Here is a 27,791-nt window from a genome sequence, read left to right as displayed (position 1 = left end):
AAGAAAAGAAAAAACCTATCTAGGCCATAAAGGATAAGATATTGTCTAAAGAACAATCCGGATATCAGTATGAAATCAATAATCTTTATTAATAAACAAGCGAATCATAAAAACAATTAAAATACAACTCTCCTGTTGCGTGCCAAATGTAAGTGGCACTGCCTCCCACTAGTATAAATTACATGAGTATCACAAAAATATTACAAAGTCAACTAATCAATTTCACTGGTATAGTAAGGTGCCTATGAAATTCACTACAGTGCAATACAGTGCAATACACACTATTCCCTATTACAAAGATTCCATAATCACATAAAGTGCTAGAGTGCAATATGATATGACTGTGTGCATGCCAGCGTCCCCACCCAACAGTGTGGGCGCACGCATACACACAGTATGTGCAAAAAAAATTGTGCGTGTCTACTGGAGAGAGGCTCTCTCCAGCCTCTCCTGAAGCAGCCGCACAGCTGGCATGCACACAGTCATATCATATTGCACTCTAGCACTTTATGTGATTACTTACATTGACCACTTACATTTGGCACGCACCAGGAGAGTTGTATTTTAATTGTTTTTATGATTCACTTGTTTATTAATAAAGATTATTGATTTCATACTGATATCCAGATTGTTCTTTAGACAATATCTTATCCTTTATGGCCTAGATAGGTTTTTTCTTTTCTTTTTTGTGCATATACAGCCCTGTCTGTCGCAGCTGGCCCTTGCTAATTGCTGTACTGTGCCAGGCCCAGCACATTCAGTGCATACCTTTCACTGCCTTTGTGTGACTGTATTTTGTATTATACAATCCCACCACCAGTCAGTGCATACCTTTTCCCTGCACCTGTGTGACTGCACAATTGTATTATAGCAGCAATCACTGTGTACCTTTTCCCTGCACCTGTGTGACTGCACAATTGTATTATAGCAGCAGTCACTGCATACCTTTTCCCTGCACCTGTGTGACTGCACAATTGTATTATAGCAGCAGTCAGTGCATACCTTTTCACTGCACCTGTGTAACTGCACATTGTATTATACCACCAGCAGTCAGGTCAAAAAAAGTGTTCAGTACCTCACCTTTATCAAAATGAATGAGGCATGGATTACTGCCTGCCCCAAGACTAAGTCAGTCCCCACACAGCATCTCTGCCTGCAGGCCGCTTGACTGCCTTCTCCGCCACCACCAACAGGGTCCAGGACTCCAGGAGGATTCCTGAATTTTTATGGCCGCTGCTGCTACCATACATAATAATTTTTCTGGTGCGTGTACATGCCTATTTTTTCTGGCTGCACTGCGGCTGCAACAACAAAACAAAAGCCATGTACATGTGTCAATTCCCCTTAGTGATCGTTACCTTGCCGCGGTGAAGGGGCTTGTGTATCACAATGAAGCAATGACCAGCTATATGAGTGTGTTGGGGGCACACCTGACCCAAAATAATAAGGTCGTTGCTTCATTGTGGACAGTTGTTCTGTCATTGAGCTACTTCAGCCCGGCCATATGGGCTTGAAAACCGCCATCGCCTGCACTCTCGCCATGGTGCGCACCAGTCCAGCACGGCCATCACTACACAAACAGCTGTTTGCAGTGCGTTACACAGCGAGTTTGGTCTGTCAGTGTGAAGCAGTACACTACTTACACTAACTGCTGATCCATGTATACACATGCAAGATGTTTGCAAGCACTTTAGGTGATTTCTGTGTTTTAGGGATTGTAACCCTGCTGTGCGTCAAATCCGTAATTTTCCCTGGGACTTTTGGCATGTATCCCACTCCGCCATGCCCCCTCCAGGTGTTAGACCCCTTGAAACATCTTTTCCATCACTTTTGTGGCCAGAAACAGTGTTTGTAGTTTTTCAAGTTCGCATGCCCATTGAAGTCTATTGCGGGTCAAAAAGTTTGCAGGTTCGTGAACTTTTTCGGAAGTTCGAGTTCAAGGTATTTCAATGGGATGGTGCACACCAGTGGTTTGAGGTTTTTAGCAAACGTGCCTCCTGCTGCACTTTTGCGGTTTGCAGAAGCGTTTCTGCCTCAATGTAAAGTATAGGAAAAGCTCAAACCGCTCTGGAAAACGCTAGATCAGAGCGGTTTTCCAGGTGTTTTTGTTACAGAAGCTGTTCAGTAACAGCTTTCACTGTAACAATATTTGTAATCTGCTACACAAAAACGCTCCCAAAAAACGCTAGGTATGCTTAGAAAACGTCTCTAAACATGCCTAGAATCGCTCTGAAATCTGCTTCAAAAACCTAAAGCGTTTTAAGGATCTGCTAGCAGTTTTGGTGTGCACTGGGCCTGACTTCTGATATTGTTCAAGCGAAATAACCCCCAAGCAGTACCAGCCAGTTATCCCTTCTTCCTCCTAAATGTCTTAATTATCTCTTCACCTGCACAGGTCTAACTAGCCAGCAGATCAGGAGCAGAATGGATCTGTGCAGTAAGTGGAAGCTATTTTTATAGCCCTGGGTGGGTCCAGTAGGACGCTTGCCATATTAACCAGTTCACCACTGAGGGCTGGAACCCACTAGAGTGATTTTTTGAGCGTTTGTGGAGCGCTTTGAATCGCTAGCGCTTTCCCTAAACGCTCTGTCAATGTAAATAAATGTAACAAATTCCACAGTAGCGATTGCAATTAGCAAAATCGCAATCGCAGGACATGCAGCATTTTGAAAGCATTTGCGCTTCAATGTAATGTACTGAAGCGCTGGCAAATCGCTCATGAATCGATACACATAGCGATTTGAGTGCGATTGCAAACTGTAAATAAAATTATGATACATTGAAAGGACCAATCAGAATTAAAATCACTAATCGCAAATCGCTACAGAATCGCTGGCAAAAAGCTTACACTTTTTAAAATCAATCCCAAAAGTGCCGGAAAATGCTCATGAAATCGCTTACAAATCGCTTATTAAAAACGCTAGCGATTGTAGTAGCGATTTGTAGTGGGTTCCTGGCCTGAGGGGTATTTTCCCTTATGGACCACAGCAACTTTTAAATTTGAATGCTCCTCCCTTTCATTTGCCAATAACTTTATTCTACTCATCACAACAAAATGATCTATATCTTTTTTTCACCACCAATTAGGCTTTCTTTGGATGGTACATTTTGCTAAAAATTATTTTATTCTAAATCCATTTTAAAGGGAATAATAAGAAAAAAAATGGAAAAATTCTTTATGTTTCAGTTTTCAGCCATTATAGTTTAAAATAAAATGTGCTACTATGGATAAAACCCACATATTTTATTTGCCCATTTGTCCCAGTTATTACATCATTTAAAGTGACCCAGAGACGATGGATATTAAAGTTTTTTTACTTACCCTGGGCTTCCTCCAGCCCCATAAGCACAGATGCGTCCCTCACCATCCTCCGTTAAGCCACGATCAGCTCCCGGTATTCGGCTCAGCTCAGTCGAATCTAGTCTGACTCACTTACGTCAACCGGGGTCTTCTGCACTTGCGCAGAAGGTCACGGCATGCGCAGACGGCCCCTACTGACATCACTGAGCCAAATACCAGAACTGATTGCCGCTTACCGGAGGCACGCGGGAGGACGGCGAGAAACACTTCTGTGCTTATGGGGCTGGAGGAAGCCCCAAGTAAGTAAGAAAACTTTAAAATCCGTTGTCTCTAGGTCACTTTAACCTCCATAGCGGTATGCCCGACACTGTGTCGGGCATACCGCCGGCTGTCCCCAGGAGTCCCCCAGTATAATTTTTAGAACTTGCATAGTTGTAATAGCTTCAGCTAGCACTAGGCTAGCTAGCAGTGGTGGCCGGCATCCCCCGATTACTTTTGATCCCCCTGATCGCCCGCTAAATACATTACCCAGCCTGGATTCAGCAATCGCGCAGCCTCCCCGGACAGCTCCGGTCCTCTCTATGGGGAGGATCGGGTCTGCGCATGACGTCATGATGTCACGTTCGATCCTCCCCATAGAGAAGACCGGAGCTGTCCGGGGAGGCTGCAACGATCGCTGGATCCAGGCTGGGTAATGTATTTAGCGGGCGATCAGGGGGGATCAAAAGAAATCAGTGGATGCCCGATTACTTTTAGGTTTTAGGTAATAGGTAACTATTTGTGTATTTTTTTTAAAGTGGACCTGAACTCTTGCACAGGACAGAAGGAAAACACAGAGAAATGCACCCTGTATGTATATATAGAGTTCAGCCTGTCTAATTCCCCCTCATTTGTGTCTAATCACAAGTTGTAATTTGATCTCTCCCCTGTGTCACATGACTGTCACGGCAGAGATGGCAGATAACCTCATTTGAAAGCACAGGATGTTAACAATATGTCTGCTTCCATGAATCAGGAAGTAGAGACACTGCAGATTTATTGCAGGATTTGTATCAGCTGTAACAAAGACCTTTTTTTGTTTAAAGGTTATTATGTTCTTGCGTATCTTTTAGAGCAGAGACAGCATTCTGAGTTTAAATGTTACCTTTTTTAATTTTGTATACAATTGTTTTATTTTGGTAACTACGGTAGGAGAGGTAAGGGGTTAATTTATCAGTGTTTTTTTTTTTAATTAAATGTATGTAAGTGTAATTTTACTATTTGGCTACTAGATGTCTCCCCACTTTTTCTTCCTGTGCTGTTAGTAATCTAACAGGAAGTAATGTGTGTATATTTTACTTTCATTTTATCAATTACCACAGCATCCCCTTGATGCCAGTGGTCGTTGATCACAGGCGCTTAGATCGTTGAATTGGAACCGTGTTCCCATTCACTGATCTGTGCACTAACGGGTATAGCTACACCCCTGGAGCTAAGATGAAGTCTCCAGGGGCATAGATATACTGTATACAATACAGTAACTGGGGAACCCTCCTGGCAGTAACCCCGAACTACTAAGCCGCGCAGGAGGATTTCTCAGGCCCTGCTGGGCCGATTTGCATAATTTATTTTTTTTTGCTACACGCAGCTAGCACTTTGCTAGCTCGGCACCAATTCTCCGCTACCCGCCGCGCCGCCCCTTCCCCCCCCAGACCCCTTGCGCAGCCTGGCCTATCAGCGCCAGGCAGTGCTGAGGGGTGGATCGGGACTCGCGATGACGTCATGACGTCGATGACCGTCGCCATGGTGACGGGAAAAGCCCTCCAGGAAATCTTGTTCTTTTCCTGATTGCAGATCGTTGGAGGCGATCGGAGCGGGTGGGGGGATGCCGCTGCACAGCGGCTATCATGTAGCGAGCCCTAGGCTCGCTACATGATTTAAAAAATAAAATTTTTAAAAAAAAACTGCTGCGCTGCCCCCTGGCGGTTTTTAATAGACCGCCAGTAGGGTTAAACATGGTGTACTGATTTCCTGCTTGTTTATGGTCATTGGTTGGCTGCTGTATCCCAGGCGATTATGGAAAATCTTCACAAGTGTTTCCACAAATAACTATTATTTGGTTTGAGATATATTGTACTTCCTTACGTATCCTTTATAATGGTCTGTGTTACATTTATTACATTGAAATACTCACAGCAAATGTTCTATCTGGCAGGATAGTGCGGAGACAGCGGTCACCAAGTCCTTTAGGCCCGGTCCAGCTAAATTATTTCTGGAAACATCCAGGTACCTAAGACTCCGACAACTGCTTACAGCACAGGCCAAAGTGGTGCATGACGTGTGTGTCAGTCTATTATTTCGCAAGCTGTAATGGAAGAATAAACTAAAGATGTCATCTTATTAAAGAGGAACTGTAGTGGCAATAATGTAATTAATAAAATTGCTTTTTTTTTTTTTTACAATATTCATTCATAAATTATTTAGTCACATATAAAATCGTTAATATCTCTGATTTACTGGTGAAACTCAAAAAATTAGAATATCGTTCCAAAGTCCGTTTATTTTCGTAATTCAATTTAAAAGGTGAAACTAATATATGAAATAGACTCATTACATGCAGAGTGAGATATTTCAAGCCTTTATTTGTTATCATTTTGATGATTATAGTTACAGCTTATGACAACCCCAAAATCAAAATCTCACCCCATTAGACTATTGTGAAAATGTTCCATATTCTCAGCTTAGAGTGTCAGACTCTAATCAGCTAATTCATCCAAAACACCTGCAAAGGGTTCCTAGTTCATATATAAGTTTCACCTTTTAACGGAAACCTGTTAGAAGGGAGAAAAAAAAAAGTACAAGTCGACGGCCACTGCGCCTTGCTCACGTTACCGTCGTTGGGAGCGTCCTGCGCATGGGCAGTATACGGAAATATCCTACTGCACCTGCGTCAGGATGCTCCCGATGATGGGAGCATGAGCGAGAATGCGCGTGGCCAAGGCAGCGCAGGTGCAGTGGCAGTCGACTGTCCAGTCAGTGGGAAACGATACTTGCGCTGCTGGGATCGTCTGGTGCAGTAAAAACTAAAGTGAGAGAACCAGAGGATCATTTTGTCCTGGTGTGGGCAGGGGGTCGGTATGCCCGTAAGTTAAACTCTTTTTTTTTCTCCTTACAGGTTTCCTTTAAGTTGAATTACTGAATTACTGAAATAAATGAATTTTGCATGATATTCTAATTTTTCGAGTTACACCTGTACATTCTGAAATCTATCACTGGTGGAGACATCTTTAGTTCTGGCAGGGGATCTGTACAGAATGTTTTTACTGAGAATTCTATGCACACTGGGAGATGCTGTTTGCTTTGCAGTTGGAAACAGTTATTTTCAAAAGCCAAACATCCAAATGTATTGCTTCTTGTTGGTATTCTAGCCTAACCTCTAACCTTTCACCTCTAACCTCCAAATTTAAACCTCCCAGTGAAACTGGCCAGATGCAAACCCTACGTCATACCAGGATCTGCAAGTGAACCAATCAATGCCAGTACAGGGAAGAAATGCAGGAGCCATTACTGTGTCCATTATCGTTTATGGCAGCAAACAGGTTATACAGATCACAAAGGCAATCTGAAGGATGGGGTCTAGCAAGCAGGCTCCAGTACTGGAAAGTTGGCCTTTTCATGCTCTCATGCAAAATACAGCAGCTATATTGTTGTTTTAGTGGAATGACATCTATAGCGCATGAAGCAAGCAACAATGTAGGACACGGCACCACCTATCCTGAAGGACAAACAGCACCTGCAGGTATAAATATGGAGCAATTAAAGGTGCCATCATTGATTTTTTTTCACCATGGTTTTATTTATTGCCAAAATGCCAGACCTGAAGGTTTCAGTGGATGGGGATTCATTTTGGTTGAAGCATTTGGCTATACAAGTCCTGAAATGCCAATGCTGAAGCTGTAAAGCTGTAAATTGTGAGCTGTAAATTGTGAGAATATGAGGCAAAGACAATGAAAGGGAAGTATTTGTTAGGGTTTTTGTTCAGGGGTTACACATCAATAACTAGATGGCACTGCTGTGAATGCTGGTTTATTCAATGCAATAAACATGTAATGACAGAGCGAACATGATGCATGCTATTTGCGTACAGACATACCAGCGGCAGCGCAGGTTGGAGTAACGTAATTGGTGGCGGTGGGAGTCGGGTACAGTTGCCTGACTGCTGTTTCTCACAAAGCTGCGCTTCTACGGAGCCTGAGGCAGCCTGCCAGACTCTGTAGAAGCGCAGCTTTTGTGCCGGAGCACACCATGCTGGATTTAAAGGAAGGAGTACGTTGCACTATACAAATGAGAAATAACAACAAAATATTATATATATTCCAAATCTATATATATAAAATCTCACGTTTGTATGCTTGTGTGTGTATTATTATTTAGTATTTATACGGCACCAACATCTTCCACAGCGCTGTAAAGAGTACAGGTATATTGTCTTGTCACTTAACTGTCCTCAGAGGAACTCACAATCTAATCCCTACCATAGTCCTATGTCTATGTCTATGTATTGTGTAGTGCATGTAACGTAGTCTAGGGCCAATTTAGGGGGAAGCCAGAGGTACCTCCACCCAGAGGAAACCCACACAGACATGGGGCAAACATAAAAACTCTGCTGCCATTCTTACACTGTTTTTTTTTTTTCATAAAACGTTTATTTGAGTGAAAAAGGTCATACATTGTGATCGAACAGAACGATACATGTTGCATACAAAATCACTTGGGCTCAAAAGAGCCATATAACAGTCAAACATTAGTCTTGAACTTCATGCTGAATAATCTTTTTTACTCCTATTTATTCATTTATGCACTCATTGTTATTTTGTCATTTCTCAGAGCAGCTGGAGGTAAACTTTCTCTCCCTACTCCTGGAAAGGACAGACCTGATTCTATTGATCGGATGGCTCAAGGGAGCCTCAATAGGTTAAGAATTATATCTAAAAAAACAAATTTTACCGTGCAACTTGGAATTCACTAATCAATTAGTACCTGCATTGGACATTTTGCTTCTTCAACATGAAACGACATAGATCCGTTTAATTGGCCTAAGTGAGCATTTAACAGATATCAGCCTGAGCATTAATCTTAAACTTAAAAAAACCTAATAACAAATAAAAGGAAAAGGAAATCTTAAGTATCAATCCATATTGATTTTATGAATTAGTTCTATGAGTTAGTTCCCTATCCAGGAATCTGGGATATAAAAGTCATATTTTTACCCCCATTGATCTGTCTTTGATTTTTTGTTCCATAAGCAGGTTTCTTTTGACTGTATGTTTTAACTGTTCTATGGAGATTTGGTCTGCTGTTTTCCAGTTTGCGGATATAAGTGTGAGCGCTGTCAGTATAACATGGGTTATGTGAGGTCTAATTTGTTTTGGGAGCTTCTCTAATCCCACTAGTAGCAATGCTAATTGTGGTGAGATTGTCAGGTTGAATTTAAAGGCGTTGTTTATCAAGGCCTCAACCTGTTTCCAGAAGGTAAATATCGCTGGGCAATCCCAAAACATGTGTACTAGTGTACCTTGTGCAGATGCACAGTGCCAACATAAGGGAGAGACTTCCTTTGTGAATGATGCTAACCTTCTTGGGGTGTAATACCAACGAAATAGGCTGTTCCCAGTGGGAGTTGCATTTGGAGATCTTTAAGGTTGTGTTGGTAGCTGCAATTAGTTGAGCTGATGAGATCTGGCAGTTTAGGTCGTTTGACCAGCTGAGGGCATAACGTTCAAGGGGCGATTTAGATGTGGTGAGTAAGGTTTCATACCAAGTGGATATCTCTCCTCTGCTTGGGCCTTTGAAGTTTAGTAGGGTAAGTAAGTGGTCTGGTAGTTTGGGAAGATCTACGTTATGGGATTTTATCCAGTGGTATATTCTGTGGTAATTAAAAAGTTGGGACGAGGGAAGCTTATATTCTGTCTGTAAATCAGTAAATCTTTTTATCTCTACACCATTGAATAAGTCATTAAAATACATAGATTTCTTTGCTTGCCAAGAATTCAAATTTAGGTCTGGAATGAATTGCTTTACCACTGAGAGGGGGAAAATAGGACTGTGTTTCAAATTGGTGTCAGGAGGGTGTTTAAGGAAGTGTTCCCATGCAAGCAGCAAGGATCTGATTGTTGGATATTGCGAAGTCAGGCCTTTGCTACTAAAACCATGCTCATTAATGTTAAGCGGGGATCTTTATTTAGGAAACATTTCTCCATTTCTGTCCATGGTTTAGAGAGCAAGGGGTTCCACCAGTTTTTAATCATATCTAGTAAGGTGGCGTAGTAGTATGAGTCTATACACGGGAGGCCCATACCTCCTCATTTTTTTGGCAGAATCATAATCTTGTGGGGAACCCTTATTTTTTTCCCTTGCTAAACAAAGTGGGATACACATTTTTTTTTTAACTCTGATAGGTACGATTTGTTCAGTGGTATATTGACCGTTCTGAACATGTAGAGGATTTTTGGGAGAATGTTACATAGTTACATAGTTACATAGTTATTTTGGTTGAAAAAAGACATACGTCCATCGAGTTCAACCAGTATAAAGTACAACACCAGCCTGCTCCCTCACATATCCCTGTTGATCCAGAGGAAGGCGAAAAAACCCTTACAAGGCATGGTCCAATTAGCCCCTAAAGGGAAAAATTCCTTCCCGACTCCAGATGGCAATCAGATAAAATCCCTGGATCAACATCATTAGGCATTACCTAGTAATTGTAGCCATGGATGTCTTTCAACGCAAGGAAAGCATCTAAGCCCCCTTTAAATGCAGGTATAGAGTTTGCCATAACGACTTCCTGTGGCAATGCATTCCACATCTTAATCACTCTAACTGTAAAGAACCCTTTCCTAAATAAATGGCTAAAACGTTTTTCCTCCATGCGCAGATCATGTCCTCTAGTCCTTTGAGAAGGCCTAGGGACAAAAAGCTCATCCGCCAAGGTATTATATTGCCCTCTGATGTATTTATACATGTTAATTAGATCCCCTCTAAGGCGTCTTTTCTCTAGACTAAATAAACCCAGTTTATCTAACCTTTCTCGATAAGTGAGACCTTCCATCCCACGCATCAATTTTGTTGCTCGTCTCTGCACCTGCTCTAAAACTGCAATATCTTTTTTGTAATGTGGTGCCCAGAACTGAATTCCATATTCCAGATGTGGCCTTACTAGAGAGTTAAACAGGGGCAATATTATGCTAGCATCTCGAGTTTTTATTTCCCTTTTAATGCATCCCAAAATTTTGTTAGCTTTAGCTGCAGCTGCTTGGCATTGAGTACGATTATTTAACTTGTTGTCAATGAGTACTCCTAAGTCCTTCTCCAAGTTTGATGTCCCCAACTGTATCCCATTTATTTTGTATGGTGCTAGACCATTAGTACGTCCAAAATGCATGACCTTACATTTGTCAACATTGAATTTCATCTGCCATGTATGTGCCCATATAGCCATCCTATCCAGATCCTGTTGCAATATGACACTATCTTCCTGAGAGTTGATGATTCTGCACAATTTTGTATCATCTGCAAAAATAGCAACATTGCTCACTACTGCATCTACTAGGTCATTAATAAATAAATTGAAGAGCACTGGACCCAGAACAGACCCCTGTGGGACCCCACTGCTAACAGTCTCCCATTTTGAGTACGATCCATTGACCACAACTCTTTGTTTTCTGTCCATTATGAACATTTTGAAAGCGGCAACTCGGCCGGACCAGGACAGCCATTTTCATTCTTACACTGTTAATGGCAGAAGCCACAAACAGCCAATCAGATTTGTTTTATTTCAATGGAAAAAATTAAATAATTGATTCCAAGGACCACAAAGCTCACAAACTTGGTCATTCAGTGACTGCGTGTTAAGGTTAGAAAAAGTGAGCGGAGCTAACAACAACCAAATGCATACCGGGCAATGCAGGGTCATCAACTAGTAATAAATACAATTTACCAATGCATTTTTTAAAGCTTCAATGAGCAGGCAAATTTTGAAACCTACAGGGACTCTTTCTGGCTACAAAAGTGATGGAAAATGTGTTTCAAGGGGTCTAACACCAGGACTGTGGCATGACGGAGGGATATCTATGCCAAAAGTCCCACCAAAAATTCTGGTGTTGATGCAGAGCCTGGTTTTAATTGCTAAAGGGCAGAAATCACAGGACACCCCTACATTTGAGGAATAGAGGGCTGCTTTAAAATGTCCAGAGTGTGGTGGGTAGTATAGTGTGGCGGAGAAGTCACACGGCATGCAACAGGCAATACAGCTGTATGGGGACTGACTTACAAGTATTCGGGCAGGCAGTAACCCTCCGGGATCCATGCCTCATTCATCTAAATAAAAGTAAGGTAGTCAACATTTTTTTGACCTAGGCAACTTCTCTTCTCAGTGACAATTCCTCCTGCTGCGCTGAAGTTCCTTTCTGACAGGACGCTTGAGGCGGGTCAAGCCAGAAGTTTGATGGCAAATTGTGATAGCTCTGGCCACAGGTCAAACCTGCACACCCAGCAGTCTAAGGGTTCATCGCTCGTCAGAGTGCCAATATCTGCAATTAAGGCCAGGTGTTGATCCACCACTCTTCCCAGGGCACGCTCCAGGAAGAAAGTGCATGGTTTCAGGTCGCTGATGGCGCCTTCATTGTGACTGACCAGGTTTGTCACCTCCTCAAAAGGACGCATTATCCTGCAGGCATTGCGCATGATCATCCAGTAACGCTCCGAAAAAAAAATCCCCAGCTCCCCATGGCCTGTCCTAGCACCATACTAGTACAGATACTCGTTTATTGCTTTTTCTTGTTGGAACAGGAAGTCCAACATTAGCAGAGTTGAATTCCAGCAAGTCGGGTTTTTGAAAATCAAGTGCCTCGCTGGCAGGTTTTGTCGCTGAATATCTGCAAAGCACGCCATGGCTGTGTAGGAATGCCTGAAGTGGCCACACACCTCCCTAGACTGCTTGAGAACCTCCTGTAGGCCAGAATACTTAGACACCAATCGTATAATAAGATTCAACACATGTGCCATGCAGGGGACAACTTTCCCAAATGCGGCCAACAGATTGTTTCCTTAGTCACACACAACTTTGCTGATCTCCAGCTGGTGTGGGGTCAGCCACTGATTCACCTATTCATTCAGAGCATCCAGGAGTGCTTGTCCGGTGTAAATCTCAGCTTGCAGGCAAAGTCGGGCCCAGGACGGTGTGACACTGTCGTACCTGGGATGTGGAATAGGGGAGTTGGGGGGTGCAGTTGTTGTTGTTGTACTAGTAGAGAAAGCCACAGCCTTTCCACATGATGGTACAGGTTGGGGATTGCCTTTTTGAAGAAAAAGTACCTTCCACTGCGGTGTCTCAATCACAATAATTTTTTTTAAGGCCTTAAACTCCACCAGCTTGTATGTTAAAAGCTGGTGGGCTAACAGTTCTGAAAAGCCAGCTGTCAGATGCCGGGCAAGGGGGTGATTCTCAGACATTCCTCTGCTCAAAAACTTCCTTGACAGACACCTGACTGTGGGCAGATGAGCAGGAACTGCTCAAAATGAGAGGCGGCAGAGTGGGGGGTGGTTGAGAGCCTACAAAGACAGCAGAGATTGGTTTGTGGCTGAAGATCCTGGAACAGGAAGAAGAGGGTGGCTTTGCGTTTGTGTGCTGCTTTTCAATACGTGTTGCTCCCATTGGTGAGATCATATGCATTCGCAAAGCAGATGTCCCTAGGTGGCTGTTGGACTTCCCACAACTCAGTTTCCTTTGGCAGAGGTTGCAAATGGAATCGCTGGAATCGCTGTTATCATAGGCAGACACACAAGAAAATGCCACAATGGTGAGCTTTGGAATGATGGCAATTATGGTGGTGGCAACAGCAGGCGTTGAAGGGCGTGTTGGCTGGCTGACCCTGGTGACGATACATGCTGTTTGACAGTGCCACTAGCTCCTTTTGATGAGCTCCCCCTGCTGGTCACAACAACTCCTCTCCTCCTGCTCTCTGTCTTCCCATCTGAACTGTCCCCCTGTTCTTCATCCCTTCTTGTGGGTACTCACGTGACATCCATGGACACATCATCATCATCAACTGCTTCACTTGTATCAAAAAAGCACGTACAATGGGTAGTACTTCATCATCATCCTCACACCTTACGTCCATGTGTGTACTGACGTCTGACTGAGACATATCACATGGTGTAACATCCTTATTGCCGTCATCTTCTGACAGTGATGCTTGTGCATCACTAAATTTATCACGCAAATGTGTGAATAACTCCTCTGACATATCAAGTGGAGCAGCTGTGGTGCTAGTGGTGGTGGTGGCTGCCAGGCAAGTGGTAAGTTGTTGTGGGGTGCCTGAATCAGAGCAGGAGGAGGATGGTGCATCAAGGTTCCGTGCAGAAGCTGTAGAAGATGGGGTGTGCTGTGTAAGCCAGTCAACTATGTCCTTTGAATTTTGGGTGTTGATGGTACGTGCCCTCTGAACACTGGGCATTCTTTCAGGGCTGCAGAACCTGCAAGGAAATAACAGCAGCACGACCTAGAGGACCCCTGTAGGGTGGCCTGCCTCTGCCTGTCATTTTTTTATTTGGGGGTACTGTGCCTGCAACAAGTGAAAAACAATGTACTCGAATGGTACTGTGTCGCAATCATGCATCGTAATCGTTATGCGAAATTTCAGAGAAAATCATAATTTCATATGAAATTGTAATATTTCATCATTTCGCGTAATTTATTGCGTAATTTTCCTGTTAAATTACGTAATTTTCTGCCGTCAAAAAATAATTTTACAAAAAGGCCTTGTAGTTTTGAGAAAATCAGTTTTAAAAATCCAAAGAAAAATAGTTAACTGTAATTTTTCTGAGTTTAAAAAACATTTTTTCTTTGCATTCTTAAAGGGAAGGTCCGCGCTGAAAAAAACAAACAAACTCCACTTACCTGGGGCTTCTTCCAGCCCCTGCCAGTCGTTCTGTGCCCTCGCCGCAGCTCCTCTCACTCTCGGTGTCCTGCGCTGAAGAAGCCGACCTCGCCGGGTCGGCTTCATGTGCGCTCCACGGCGCGGGTCACGTGGTGTATGCGACATCATCGGGTCTCTACAGGCGCAGAACTACTGTGCCTGCGCAGTAGAGACCATATGACGTCACGTACACCACGTGACCTGCGCCGTGGAGCGCACATGAAGCCGTCACGTACACCACGTGACCCGCGCCGTGGAGCGCACATGAAGCCGACCCGGAAGCCGACCTGGCAAGGTCAGCTTCTTCAGCGCAGGACAACGGGAGTGAGAGGAGCTGCGGCGAGAGCACAGATCGACTGGCACGGGCTGGAAGAAGCCCCAGGTAAGTGCAATTTTTTTTTTCAGCGCGGATCTTCCCTTTAAAATCGATTTTCTCAAAACTACAAGGTCTTTTTAGGAAATTTCTTTGCTATTCACTGCCAAAGTAAGCATGAAATTACGCAATATTTGATGCGGGGCCGGATTTACAGCTCAGGAGCCTATAGGCACGGAAGTTCTGGTGCCTTGAACTCCGCCCCAGCACAAGCCACACCCCAAGCCCCCCTTTCTTATAAAATAAAATCATGCAAGGTAATACAGATATTACCAAAGACAAAAAGAGAATACCAACAATATGCAGATATTGCCAATGACATGCAGAATTAACCAAATATAGGCTGATATTACCAACAACAAGAAGATAATAAGAATCCCTAATAATCACACAATTGTACTAATAACAAAAATCTGCGTCGATTCTGATCACAGGCAGGAAACAATAAGTAGATTTTAAACAAGAAACACCCCCTCCCCTGAGGCACTTCTCTCAAGCACCCCCGGCCTAGCCAATACCCTCCCCCTGAGTCTGAACAATAACCATTCCATACTACTCAGCCCATGAAGCAAACCTTTTTAACCCCTGACCCCCCAATAGGGGTCACAAAATACTTAAAGGACAACTGAAATGAGAAGAACATGGAGGCTGCCATATTTATTTCCCTTTAAACAATACCAGTTGCCTGGCTGCCCTGCTGATCTCTTTGTAGTAGTGTTTGAATCACACACCTGACAATGTCAGAAACATCTGATCTGCTGCATGCTTGTTCAGGGGCTGTGGCTAAAAGTATTAGAGGCAGAGGATCAGCAGGACAGCCAGGCAACTGGTATTGCTTGAAAGTAAATAAATATGGCAGCCTTCAGATGTCTCTCGCTTTAGGTGTCCTTTAACCACAGCCCCCCTATTAATAGAGAAAACAAAATACGTAACCACAGAACTCACTGTACCCATGCTCATATTCATCTCACTTGTCCTTTTAAGTGACCCTGAGATGAACAGTGTAAAGCCTAGCCCCCTTTCGGTTGTGGGCTATCTCACTTTTCTCCCAAAAAGCTCCAATCTTCTGCTGGCTGACCTGTTCTCTTCCTCCAGTCACGCTGCACTGCTTATGCTTGGTCCGGCCATTCCCGTGCCCCAATCGTGATTCTCTATTGCCAGGAGCGTTTTGCACCTATGCAGTTGGTACAGGAGCGCGATCGGGATGTGTGCACACCTGGGAGGTGCATGCACAGTTCAGGGTGACTGAGCACGACTGGAGTATGATAACAGGCCAGCCAGTCGAGGATCAGTGCATCCCAGGAGGATAGTGCGATAGCCCACAGCCTAAAGGGGGCCAGATATAGCCCCAGGTAAGTATAAATGTCTTTAAATCATTTGTCTTTTTTTTAACCACAGGACATTCCCCCCCCCCCCCCCCTCCACTAATAGGGACAAAATACTTAATACTTAAAGGAATACTTAAGTGTGGTAAAAAGATTTTAAGTTACCTGGGTCTTCTTGCAGCTCCCTGGAGTCATCCTGAGCCCACGTACTCCGGATCTCCTCCGACCAGCAGAAGCGGCCCCTGCAAATCTGGCCTGTTGCCACCAGTCACTGGCTACTGCGCATGAGCCGCAAGTACTGAGCCGCAAGTACTGAGCCCCTGATTGCGCACTCGCAGATGGGAGCATTCTGTGCCTGCACAGTACGCAAAAATCACTATGGGCCAGCTTTGGGGGGGTGTCACTGATGCTGGTCGAAGGGAATCCGTTAGACGTTGTGGGCTACGGATGACTCCAGGGGGCTGCAGGAAGCCGCAGGTAAGTTAAAATATTTTTTCCCCCACACTTAAGTATTTCTTCATCCAGAGCTCACCCTCTCCTGAACCCCCCCTCCCCCGGTAGCAAAAACCAACATACTAAATCACGGCACAACCCCCCACTCTCCCCGGTAGCAGAACGCAAAACAAATAACCACAAAACACAAGTGTGTCCCCCCCTTCCACCGCAACACATATACAAAATACTTAGCCGAGCCCCGAAAAGCCACCTGTCCCTTTTTTGAAGGTGGTGTGCACTGTGGAACATCACACTGTTTCCTTCATGCATCGTCATGCTGTGTGAAGCCTCAGCAGGAAGTCCTGTGTTAGCCAGCCGAGAGAGCTCATATAGAAAGCAGTACTAGTGCAAGCTGCTCTGCCTATGATCGCTCCCAACTGGCATGTTGACTGCCCGCTCACCCGCTGGATGTGTCTGGAGGAGCGGCAGTCCCAACGGAGTGCAGGGAGCAGGAGACGGCATCACAGCATATGCTCTGCCTATGTGCGCTCCGCTCCCGATGCAGGTAACCGCCCGCCGAAGTGTGTGTGCTGCCGGGCCCCCCTCGCAAGGGGGGAGGGGTTAATAGTTATGCGGCACGGCTACACCGGCAAAAATTCAGAGCAGGATACTCAGAGCGGGGTGGCCACAGTCATCAGCGGCAACGCTTTCATGGCTTTGAACAGTGCGGGTGGGTGAGAGGTATACCTGCCAATGCTTCCGACCGCTTCTGCCTCTACGGCACCTGTAGGCTCGTGCCTACAGTGCCTAGCTATAAATCCGGGCCTGATTTTATGTGAAACTAGCTGATGATCCGGCGTTGCCCGGGTATTTATTTGGCTGTTGTTGGCTTCGCCCACTTTTTCTAACCCTAACACACACTCAATTACCAATTAAATAATATAAATATTAAATCATATTGGCTGTTTGTGGCTTCTCCTCCCTCCAGCATTTGAACCCCAGTCACCCAATGACCAACTGTACCAGGTTTGAGGCATCTGCTATTAACAGTGTAAAAAGGGCAGCAATTTAAATATTCCCCTTGAAAATCAAAAGGTGAATTTTGATTGGCTATTATAGGCTTCACCCGTTTCCCTGAATATTAATCTCAGTCACCCAGTGACCATCTGGGCAAAGTTTGAGAACCCTGCTATTAACAGTGTAAGAATGGCTGCAGTTTATATTTTCCCAGTGAAATTTGTTTTTGGCTCCGCCCACTTTTTGTAACCTGGACACAAAGTAACTCAATGACCAAGTTTGTGAGCTTTGGGGTCCTTGGCTTCAATAATTTGTATTTTCCCAGTTTGTGGCTCCACCCGCTTTTCTGAATTTGAACCCCAGTGACCAATGACCAACTGTACCACGTTTGAGGCTTGTGCCATTAACAGAGCAATAACGGCTGCAATTTAAATTTTCACCTTGAAAATCAACAAGTGATTTTTGATTGGCTTTTTCAGCTCCACCCACTCTTCTGAATATTAATCCCAGTTACCCAGTAACAAACTGTGCAAAGTTTGAGAACCCTGCCATTAACAGTGAAGAAGGGCTGCAGTTTACATTTTCCCAGTGAAATTTGTATTTGACCCAGTTTTTGTGACCTTGACACAGAGTCACTCAATGACCAAGTTTGAGAGCTTTCGGGTTCCTGGCATGAAAATTGTGTGAATGGAAGCAGTTTATCCAGCAAAGAAATCTGATTGGCTGTTTGTGGCTCCACCCCTTAATGAATTTGAACCCCAGTCACATAATGACCCACTGTAGAAGGTTTGAGGCCTCTGCCATTAACAGTGTAAGAAGGGCAGCAGTTTCAATATTCCCCTTGAAAATCAATAGGTGAATTTTGATTGGCTGTTGTAGGCTCCACCCACTTTCCAGAATATTAATCCCAGTCATCCAGTGACCAACTGTGTCAAGTTTGAGAACCCTGCCAATAACAGAATGCCTGCAATCAATCTAACAAATCTGATTGGCTGTTTGTGGCCTCACTCCCTTTAGTGAATTTGGACCCCAGTCACCTAGTGACTGACTGTATCAGGTTTGAGGCTTGTGCCATTAACAATGCAAGAATGTCAACTTTTCTGAATATGAATCTCAGTCACCCAGTAACCAACTATGCTGAGTCTGAGAACCCTGCCATTAACAGTGGAGAAGGGCTGCAGTTTACATTTTCTCAGTGAAATCTGTTTTTGGCTCCACCCACTTTTTGTAACCTTGACACACAGTCACTCAATGACCAAGTTTGTGAACTTTCAGGTTCCTGGCATCAAAAATGAGTGAATGGTATCAGTTTATCCATCAAATAAATCTGATTGGCTGTTTGTGACTCTGCCCCTTTAGTGAATTTGAACCCCAGTCATATAATGACCCACTGTGGCAGGTTTGAGGCATCTGCTATCAACAGTGTAAGAAAGGCAGTAATTTAAATATTCCCCATAAAAATCAACAGGTGAATTTTGATTGGCTGTTGAAGGCTCCACCCACTTTCCTCATTATTAATCCCAGTCACCCAGTGACCAACTGGGCAAAGTTTGAACCCTGCCATTAACCGTTTAAGAATGGCTGCAGTTTATATTTTCCCAGGAAATGTTGGTTTTGGCTCCGCCCACTTTTTGTAACCTTGACACACAGTCACTCAATGACCAAGTTTGTGAGCTTTCAGGTTCCTGGCATCAAAAATGTGTGAATAGAAGCAGTTTATCCACCAAGGAAATCTGATTGGCTGTTTGTGGCCCCGCCCCTTTAGTGAATTTTGGACCCCAGTCACCCAATGACTGACTGCAGCAGGTTTGAGGCATCTGCTATTAACAGTGTAAGAATGGCAGCAGTTTAAATATTCCCCTTGAAAATCAGTAGGTACATTTTGATTGGCTGTTGTAGGCTCCACCCACTTTCCTGAATATTAATCACATTTACCCAGTGACCAAGTGTGGCAAGTTTGAAAACCCTTTGATTAACAGTGTAAGAATGGCTGCAGTTTTCATTTTTTCCATTGAAAATGAACGGCTGAAAATTTCATTGGCTGTTTTATGCTCCGCCCACTTTTCCTGGATTTGTAACCTCGGTCACCAAGTGACCACCTGTGCCAAGTGTGGAGACTCTGGCTTGATTACTGTGAGAATGGCAGCCTTTTACATTTTTTCCATTGACTTGAATGGGTGAAATCTGATTAGCTGTTTGTAGCTCCGCCCACGTTTGCAGGGGGGACCCGAGACCCCCAGAACATATTATCCCAGGTAGTAAGGGATCTGTATACCAAGTTTCGTTCAAATCGGTCAAGCCGTTTTCGCGTGATCGCGGCACATACATACATATACACACACACACATACACACACATACACACACACACACATACATCCGATTTTATATATATAGATTACAAATTAATATACGAAATCGATTAAATTTTCAAATTGTAATTACGTTTAGGCGTAATTGTGAAAATAATCGTTATTAGCTGATTACGATCTTTACTAGTGTACACAGTTATCAGGCTTGCAGTCACTGCCACGTATCCCCTTTTCTTATTTCTCTCTGCTTCAAACACAATAGGGGAATGATAGCTGAGTGACTTGTGTGCCCCCTCCTACACTGCGCCCTGAGACTGAAGCCTCTCTCGCCTCTGCCTCGGTCCTGCCCTACTAGTACTGTGCACAGCTATGGGTATCAGTGGGCTGTGGAGTGTCACATTCAGAGAAATTACTAATACAGTCTAAACTTATGCACTAGAGTGTTACTTTGCCTGCCACTTAATGGGGCAACAATAGCAGTAGTACTGTGCACAACTCTGAGTGTCAGTGTGTGCTGTGCAGTGTCGCACACACACATACAAAAAAAACAGCAGAACAATGTAGTAGCCTTCAAAAGGACTATTTGGGGTGCTTTCATAGCAAGTCAGTCAGCAAGGAACAACAACACAGGCCTAACTAACTTTCCCTATATCATTAATGCTCTCTGTCCCTTCCTCTCATTACAGCAGCCGAAGACAGAATGAAACATGTCCGGCACAACTGCGTTTTTATGGGGGGGGAGGGAGGTCCGTGAGGGAGTGCCTGCTGATTGGCTGCCATATGCCTGCTGACTGTGATGTAAGGGGTCAAAGTTTAACTCAATGATGATGTATAGGGGGTGGGTCGAACATGCCATGTGCTCGCCGTGGGCGCCAATAGCTGATATCCGTTGGGAAATTTCCGCAGGCGATGCATACGGACCATCTTTAGTTATCAATACTCATGAAGCTGATTTTAATTTAACTTAGAAATAAGTGTACAAATCTGTTTGCGAAACCTATAAAACTGAATACACACATACCAATTGAATTGATAGAAAAAAAATTAAAATCTTACATTAACTTCTGAATCTTGCAGATGGGATGTGTTAAAATTTCAAGTATAACACAAACATCTTCATCTTTCAAATCATTCTTTTCGAGTCTAGGGGGAAGAAATGAGAGACAAAAAAATAATGTATTATATCATGTAACCACATCAATGGGAGCTATATTACCAGGCATGCATCATGGGATCGGCATGCATTGTGTGGCTGGGGACATAAGAGGAAACTGTGGGTGTCATGATAGCAGCTAGTTATGATGTTAAGGATAATACAGGAACATATTTTTCATTTTTCTGTCTACTGTGTACCACCTCAGATGTGTATGTATGTTAAGAGGCCAGTCGGACAGCTGGCTTTTGGAAGGTATTGCCACCTGGCTCAAGGAAGCTGTTACCTTGAGTTGCTAGCCTGGGGCAAGGAAATGGCTCATTAGGCCACTAGCCAGTCACCTTTGATCTGCTGTCTCAGATGTGATTGTCTGTGAAACTACATTTGTATTAAGTTCAATGTCCAGCAGGAGAAGCTGCAATTGTCTGCTTCTAATTAGGAAAGAGGTAATTAGATAACGAGCCCCTCTTCTGGTCTTTTGTTGCCTTGCTTTGAACTCTGTGTACATGTAGACAGCCCATTGTCCCAATATACAAATCAAGACTACCAGAGTCTGGGGACAGTGGAAGCTAACTGTAATGAATAGCGGAGATACCGCCGCGTGGGCAAGCGGCAGGGCGGCTGTCTCCGCGTTCAAGCCGGCGGCCGCGCGCGCCAGGCGACAGGACCTTTATGCCAGCAGAAGGGGAATCAGCTGATCAGGCCGATCAGCTGATCCCAGCTGGACTCTGGATTGGCTGAGTGGCTGGGGCGGCGCTGCGGAGCGCTGTAAGTATATATAGGACTTGCTTGTCAGTTGCAGGTTGTCTGCCGTTGCGAATACTCACGTGTGAGCACTCAGACCTCAGTCAGATCCTACAGTGTGTTAGAACCAGTTGGAGCTGGGAATTCACACTTAGCCAGATTCCGCTTTAGGCTCTATTGAGTTATTGTACTGTTATACTTCAGACTAGTTCCCAGGTATTGAGACCAAGGACCTCACACCTAAGACTAGGAGATTGCTGTGTTACTACTGTTATACTTCAGACTAGTTCCCAGGTGTTGAGACCGAGGACCTCACACCTAAGACTAGGAGATTGCTGTGTTACTACTGTTATACTTCAGACTAGTTCCCAGGTGTTGAGACCAAGGACCTCACACCTCAGACTAGGATTGTGCTATACTGTTACCTGTTATGATCCCTGGCTTTGCTGACCACTCTCCTGCTTACTGATTCGGTACCTTGCCTCTCTGTCTACCCGTTGCCAACCTTGCCTGTACCCGGATACCGTATCAGTCTTCTGTCTCTGTACTTTATCTGCTCGTGTGTTGCCGACCTGGCCTGTATGACCCTTCTGGCTGTCACTCATCCCTTGGGTGAGCAGCCTCACTGTACTCCTTGTGACACCAACTCTCTAGGTGTCCATTAGCTGTAAAGGCTGCCTGCTCCACAGGAAGACCTCCTTACAGTCCAGTCAGGGGACTTTACCCATAGGAGTCCACTGGCTGCAGTACAGTCTAATTCCCAGCCCATCAGGGAATCCTTGGCTGCAGTACAGCCTGATTCCCAATCCATCAGGGAATCCCTGGCTGCAGTACAATCTCCATCTCCTCCTCTTAAGGAGGTTAGTGTCTACACAGTCAGAGGCCACCTGCACCTCAGGTGTCCACTGGCTGCAGTGCAGTCCAATTCCCTGCTCTTCAGGGAATCCTTGGCTGCAGTAGTGTCTGTATCTCCCGCTCCTCGGGAGATAACCTTTCTTACTGTTGCACCAAACACTCACACTACATTAGGTGTCCTGTGTCAAGCTATACTTGTATTATTGGTGATTCTGCAGATCACCATATAATCAGATATAACATCTGTATTATTGGTGATACTGCAGATCATCAATAATCAGATACACTCTGTGTGCTGACACCAATCGTTACACTAACACAGGAATGTTTGAAGTTTACATATGACAAGTGGAAGTGGGTGGAAGTGGATGGGTGAAGTGTTTGAAGTCCTTTTGATACAATTTTTACCTGTGGAAATTAGAGCTATGGAAGTGTATGAAGTTTTTGAAATCTCTGAAAGATCAAAAACTAACACAGGAAAGCTTTGAAGTTTGCATATCACAGTAAGGATGTGACCAGCTGGACCATCTGGGAGATTGCATTAGTTCTGGGACTGAACATTAAATGCCCACGGGCCCCACTTGGGACCATATAAGTGGCCTGGGATAGTCACAACTGGTAGCTCGTTGGAGATAGTAAACGCTAGGGCTATCTTGGTCTGACCAGAAGCTGCGTTTAGACCTTCAAGTTGGTAACGTTTTGATTCCCATTTTATTTTTATGCAAATATCCTTGTGTGTATCGTTGTAACTTTTATCGTTGTAACTTTTTACTTTGTTTTTGTAAATCTTTTGTATATATTACTTTCTGCATTGTTCCACTGTTTTCTGGAATATTAAATCGTTATTTAATAAGTTTGACTTCTGCTGTACTAAACTAACGCTCATAGCCTAAAAGAGACTGCAGTGTAACTTGCGTTACAAAGTTCAATGCCTGATTGTGTCATGCTACTGTTTGATTGCACTGTGTTTGTGTGCGTGGCGTTCTCGTAATCGGCCTAAAGCGCAAAGCAGACCCGAATACGAAAAGCGGATTGCGTGCAGATTACTCGACAGCAGAGTGGAGGTGTCTAGAGGCAGCTGGTGGTGGCAGTGAGAAGTGTTCTTAGGGGTCACAGCCTTGTTTTAGCTTGAATAAGGCTGCTCCCTGCTTGATCTGGTCAAACCCGCAGTCAGGGACCGTATCTGCAGGCTTGCCGCAGGGTCGGTTCCTGACATAATTGGCTGGCAGCGGTGGGATCGTTTAGTACATTAGTACGCAGTTTAGCTCTCTATTCCATGTACTAAAGGCTGGAAGCTGTTAGAAGCAACTAGCCTACAGAAGTCTACTCAGTGCAGAATCTATATACTTTTTTTTTTTTTTACAAAAGGTAGGCACTTGGCATTTTTGCTTCCCCTCTCCCCTTTTTCTTTTTATTTGGCAATACGATGGCTCAGAAAGCCACCAGCTATCAGAAACAGAATCAAAATGACTTACTCAACCTGTGTGAGCACAGAGGCATCGAGACGGTGAGAGGCCAGACTAAGGAGCAGTTAGTTTGTGCGTGCCCTTGAGGAGTATGATGAGGCAGAGCAAGCCCGTGCTCCAACGCCAGCAGATGCAGCTCACAACACGCCAGAGAAGGAATCGCTCCCGCCCGAGAATGTGAGTGGAGACAATGTCCTGGAGGATCCACCGAACACAGAGATGGCATCTCTGGAAGCTGACCTACAGCTGCTTGGTTCGGCTGATCCAGAACTGCGCCTAAAGCTGATTCTACTGCATCGACAAGCCAAGAAGGATCATGCTGAACGTCGACATCAGGCAGAGGAGAGAAGAGCTGAACGGTGACTCCAGGCCGAGAGGGACAGACTCCAGGCCGAGAGGGAACAAGCTGCACAGCGACACCAGGCCGAGAGGGCGTCAACATCAGCTGGAGCTGGCTAAACTTCAGCAGCAGAACCGGTCCGCTGGACCCGCAGAACGCGAAGGTGAGCAAGTCCACAGAATCCCCCTGGATAAGTTCCCCGCTATGGACAAAGACTCTGACATAGACACTTTCTTACAGGGGTTTGAAAGGACTTGTCGTCAGTATGGGGTGCCCCGTGAGCAGTGGGCAAGGTATCTCACACCAGGGCTGAGAGGCAAGGCCCTGAAGGCGTTTGTGAGTCTCCCCCAGGAGGAAGAAGCAGACTTTGAGGCAATTAAGAAAGCCATCATTACGCGATACCACCTGACGCCAGAGGTGTATCGCAAGCGTTTCAGGACAGTGCAGCGAGGTCCTAATGACAGCTACCTGGATCATGCTTGCAACCTGTGCACTGCCTTCCAGCAGTGGTTAAAAGGACTGTCTGTTAAAACCTTTGATGCCCTGCAGGAACTGATGATAAAAGACCAATTCCTCCACGCTTGTCCTGTTGATGTCCGGCTGTTTGTGCGGGACCGAGAGCCGAAGACCGTGGATGAGGCTGCGGAAATTGCCGATTCCTACACAGCCCATAGAGCACCCAAGTCCCAGAGGACTACTACTCCCAGCTGGAAGGGAGAACAGATCGCTAAAGCTGTTTCACCCATCACCCAGAGGAGGCAAGCTCCGCTGTCTCCTGGATTCAAGCCACCAACCACTGACACCCAGAAATGCTTTGTATGTGACAGGGTGGGTCATATCAGCATGACTTGCCCAGAGAGGAAGAGGGAGGCCCCAAAATCCAGTGAGGCCTCAAACCCCAGTGAAGTCCAAACTGCTTTGTGTGCTACCAGAAATGCCTTGGCTATGCAGAGAATCTGCAACCTGTCATGGTTGGGGATACAGTTACCACCGGCCTGAGAGACACTGGGGCAGAAGTGACTCTAGTGCACCCCCAGCTTGTGAATCCAGAGGAGTACAGTCCTGGCAAGACTATGGCTGTCAATAGAGTTGGGGGTGTCAGCCCAGCCATACCCACTGCATGGGTTCACCTGGACTGGGGTGCCGGCAGTGGGATGAGAAAAGTGGGGGTAACTGATGCCATCCCCACGAACGTGTTGTTGGGTACTGACCTGGGATGGTTAGTGGCCCGGTATGAGCCTACTCTAACCCCCGTGGAGCCTGCCTCCACAGCAGAAGTTCAGGACTCTTGCAAAGGACTGTTTGATAACTCTGTGCAAGTGGGGGGTGCTGGTGAGCCTCCAGGGGCTACGGACTGTATACTAGGAGCCAGCCCTAGTGAGTCTCCAGGACCTAGACCTGGAGTGGGACATGATACAGAAAATGCAGAAACTGATGTCATTTATGATGCACGGACTATCGAGGTAATCTATGCAGGAACTGTTGATGCTACTTGTTAAGTACTGAGTAGCAATGTGTGCAATGCTGCAGATAATGCTGATGTTTTATGTGATGTTCTAAATAGTGTTGGGCGAACACCTAGATGTTCGGGTTCGCGAACGTTCGCCGAACATCGCCGCGATGTTCGGGTGTTCGTGCCGAACTCCGAACATAATGGAAGTCAATGGGGACCCGAACTTTCGTGCTTTGTAAAGCTTCCTTACATGCTACATACCCCAAATTTACAGGGTATGTGCACCTTGGGAGTGGGTACAAGAGGAAAAAAAATATTTGAAAAAGAGCTTATAGTTTTTGAGAAAATTGATTGTAAAGTTTCAAAGGAAAAACTGTCTTTTAAATGTGGAAAATGTCATGTTTCTTTGCACAGGTAACATGCTTTTTGTCGCCATGCAGTCATAAATGTAATACAGAGAAGAGGTTCCAGGAAAAGGGACCGGTAACGCTAACCCAGCACCAGCAGCAGCAGACGTGATGGAACAGGAGGAGGCGCAGGAGGAGAAGGCCACGCTTTTTGAGACACAACAACCCAGGCCTTGCATGAGGACAAGAAGTGTGCGGATAGCATGCTTTGTACCGCCATGCAGTCATAAATGTAATAAAGATAAGAGGTTCAATAAACAGGGACCACGCAGCAACGCTAACCCAGCAGCAGCAGACGTGATGGAACAGGAGGAGGCGCAGGAGGAGAAGGCCACGCTTTGAGACACAACAACCCAGGCCTTGCATGAGGACAAGAAGCGTGCGGATAGCATGCTTTTTACCGCCATGCAGTCATAAATGTAATAAAGATGAGAGGTTCCATAAACAGGGACCGGCAACGCTAACCCAGCAGCAGCAGCAGCACACGTGATGGAACAGGAGGAGGCGCAGGAGGAGAAGGCCACGCTTTGAGACACAACAACCCAGGCCTTGCATGAGGACAAGAAGCGTGCGGATAGCATGCTTTTTACCGCCATGCAGTCATAAAAGTAATAAAGATGAGAGGTTCCATAAACAGGGACCGGCAACGCTAACCCAGCAGCAGCAGCACACGTGATGGAACAGGAGGAGGCGCAGGAGGAGAAGGCCACGCTTTGAGACACAACAACCCAGGCCTTGCATGAGGACAAGAAGCGTGCGGATAGCATGCTTTTTACCGCCATGCAGTCATAAATGTAATAAAGATAAGAGGTTCCATAAACAGGGACCGGCAACGCTAACCCAGCAGCAGCAGCACACGTGATGGAACAGGAGCAGGCGCAGGAGGAGAAGGCCATGCTTTTTGAGACACAACAACACAGGCCTTGCATGAGGACAAAAAGCGTGCGGATATAGCAGCAATGCTTTTTGCCGCCATGCAGTCATAAATGTAATACAGATGAGAGGTTCAATAAACAGGGACCGGAAACGCTAAACCATCCCAGATGTTCATTGGTCATGTTACTTGATTGGGGTCCTGGAGTGTTGCGTAGTCGTTTCCAATCCAGGATTGATTCATTTTAGTTTGAGTCAGATGGTCTGCATTTTCTGTGGCGGATACGCCGATCTGTGACGATGCCTCCGGCAGCACTGAAACAGCGTTCCGACATAACGCTGGCTGCCGGGCAAGCCAGCACCTCTATTGCGTACATTGCCAGTTCGTGCCAGGTGTCTAGCTTCGATACCCAATAGTTGAAAGGTGCAGATGGATTGTTCGACACAGCTACGCCATCTGACATGTAGTCCTTGACCATCTTCTCCAGGCGATCGGTGTTGGAGGTGGATCTGCACGCTTGCTGTTCAGTGGGCTGCTGCTGCATGGGTGTCAGAAAATTTTTCCACTACAAGGACACTGCCGATACCATTCCCTTTTGGGCACTAGCTGCGGCTTGTGTTTGCTGCCCTCCTGGTCGTCCTGGGTTTGCGGAAGTCAGTCTGTCGGCGTACAACTGGCTAGAGGAGGGGGAGGATGTCAATCTCCTCTCTAAAGTCTCCACAAGGGCCTGCTGGTATTCTTCCATTTTGACCTGTCTGACTCTTTCTTCAAGCAGTTTTGGA

General features: G+C 45.2%; 1 protein-coding gene across 4 annotated transcripts in view; it reads right to left on the bottom strand.

Annotated features, from left to right (window-relative positions):
- Window positions 1-27,791, bottom strand: part of LOC137532009 (NACHT, LRR and PYD domains-containing protein 3-like) — a 201,210-nt gene that overhangs the window by 7,020 nt on the left and 166,399 nt on the right. For 2 of the 4 annotated variants that reach the window (XM_068252095.1, XM_068252096.1), the window contains exons 7-8: window positions 20,774-20,860; window positions 5,475-5,645 (exon numbers count right to left, since the gene is read on the bottom strand). In XM_068252095.1, coding sequence (XP_068108196.1) covers window positions 5,475-5,645; window positions 20,774-20,860 — 258 coding nt within the window. The remainder of the gene's footprint in view (window positions 1-5,474; window positions 5,646-20,773; window positions 20,861-27,791) is intronic. The other 2 variants (XM_068252098.1, XM_068252097.1) reach the window with 2 other exon arrangements.

Source organism: Hyperolius riggenbachi, chromosome 9 (genome assembly GCF_040937935.1).
Source record: "Hyperolius riggenbachi isolate aHypRig1 chromosome 9, aHypRig1.pri, whole genome shotgun sequence".
Classification (NCBI taxonomy): Eukaryota; Metazoa; Chordata; class Amphibia; order Anura; family Hyperoliidae; genus Hyperolius; species Hyperolius riggenbachi.
This window is presented reverse-complemented; position numbering and strand designations above follow the sequence as displayed.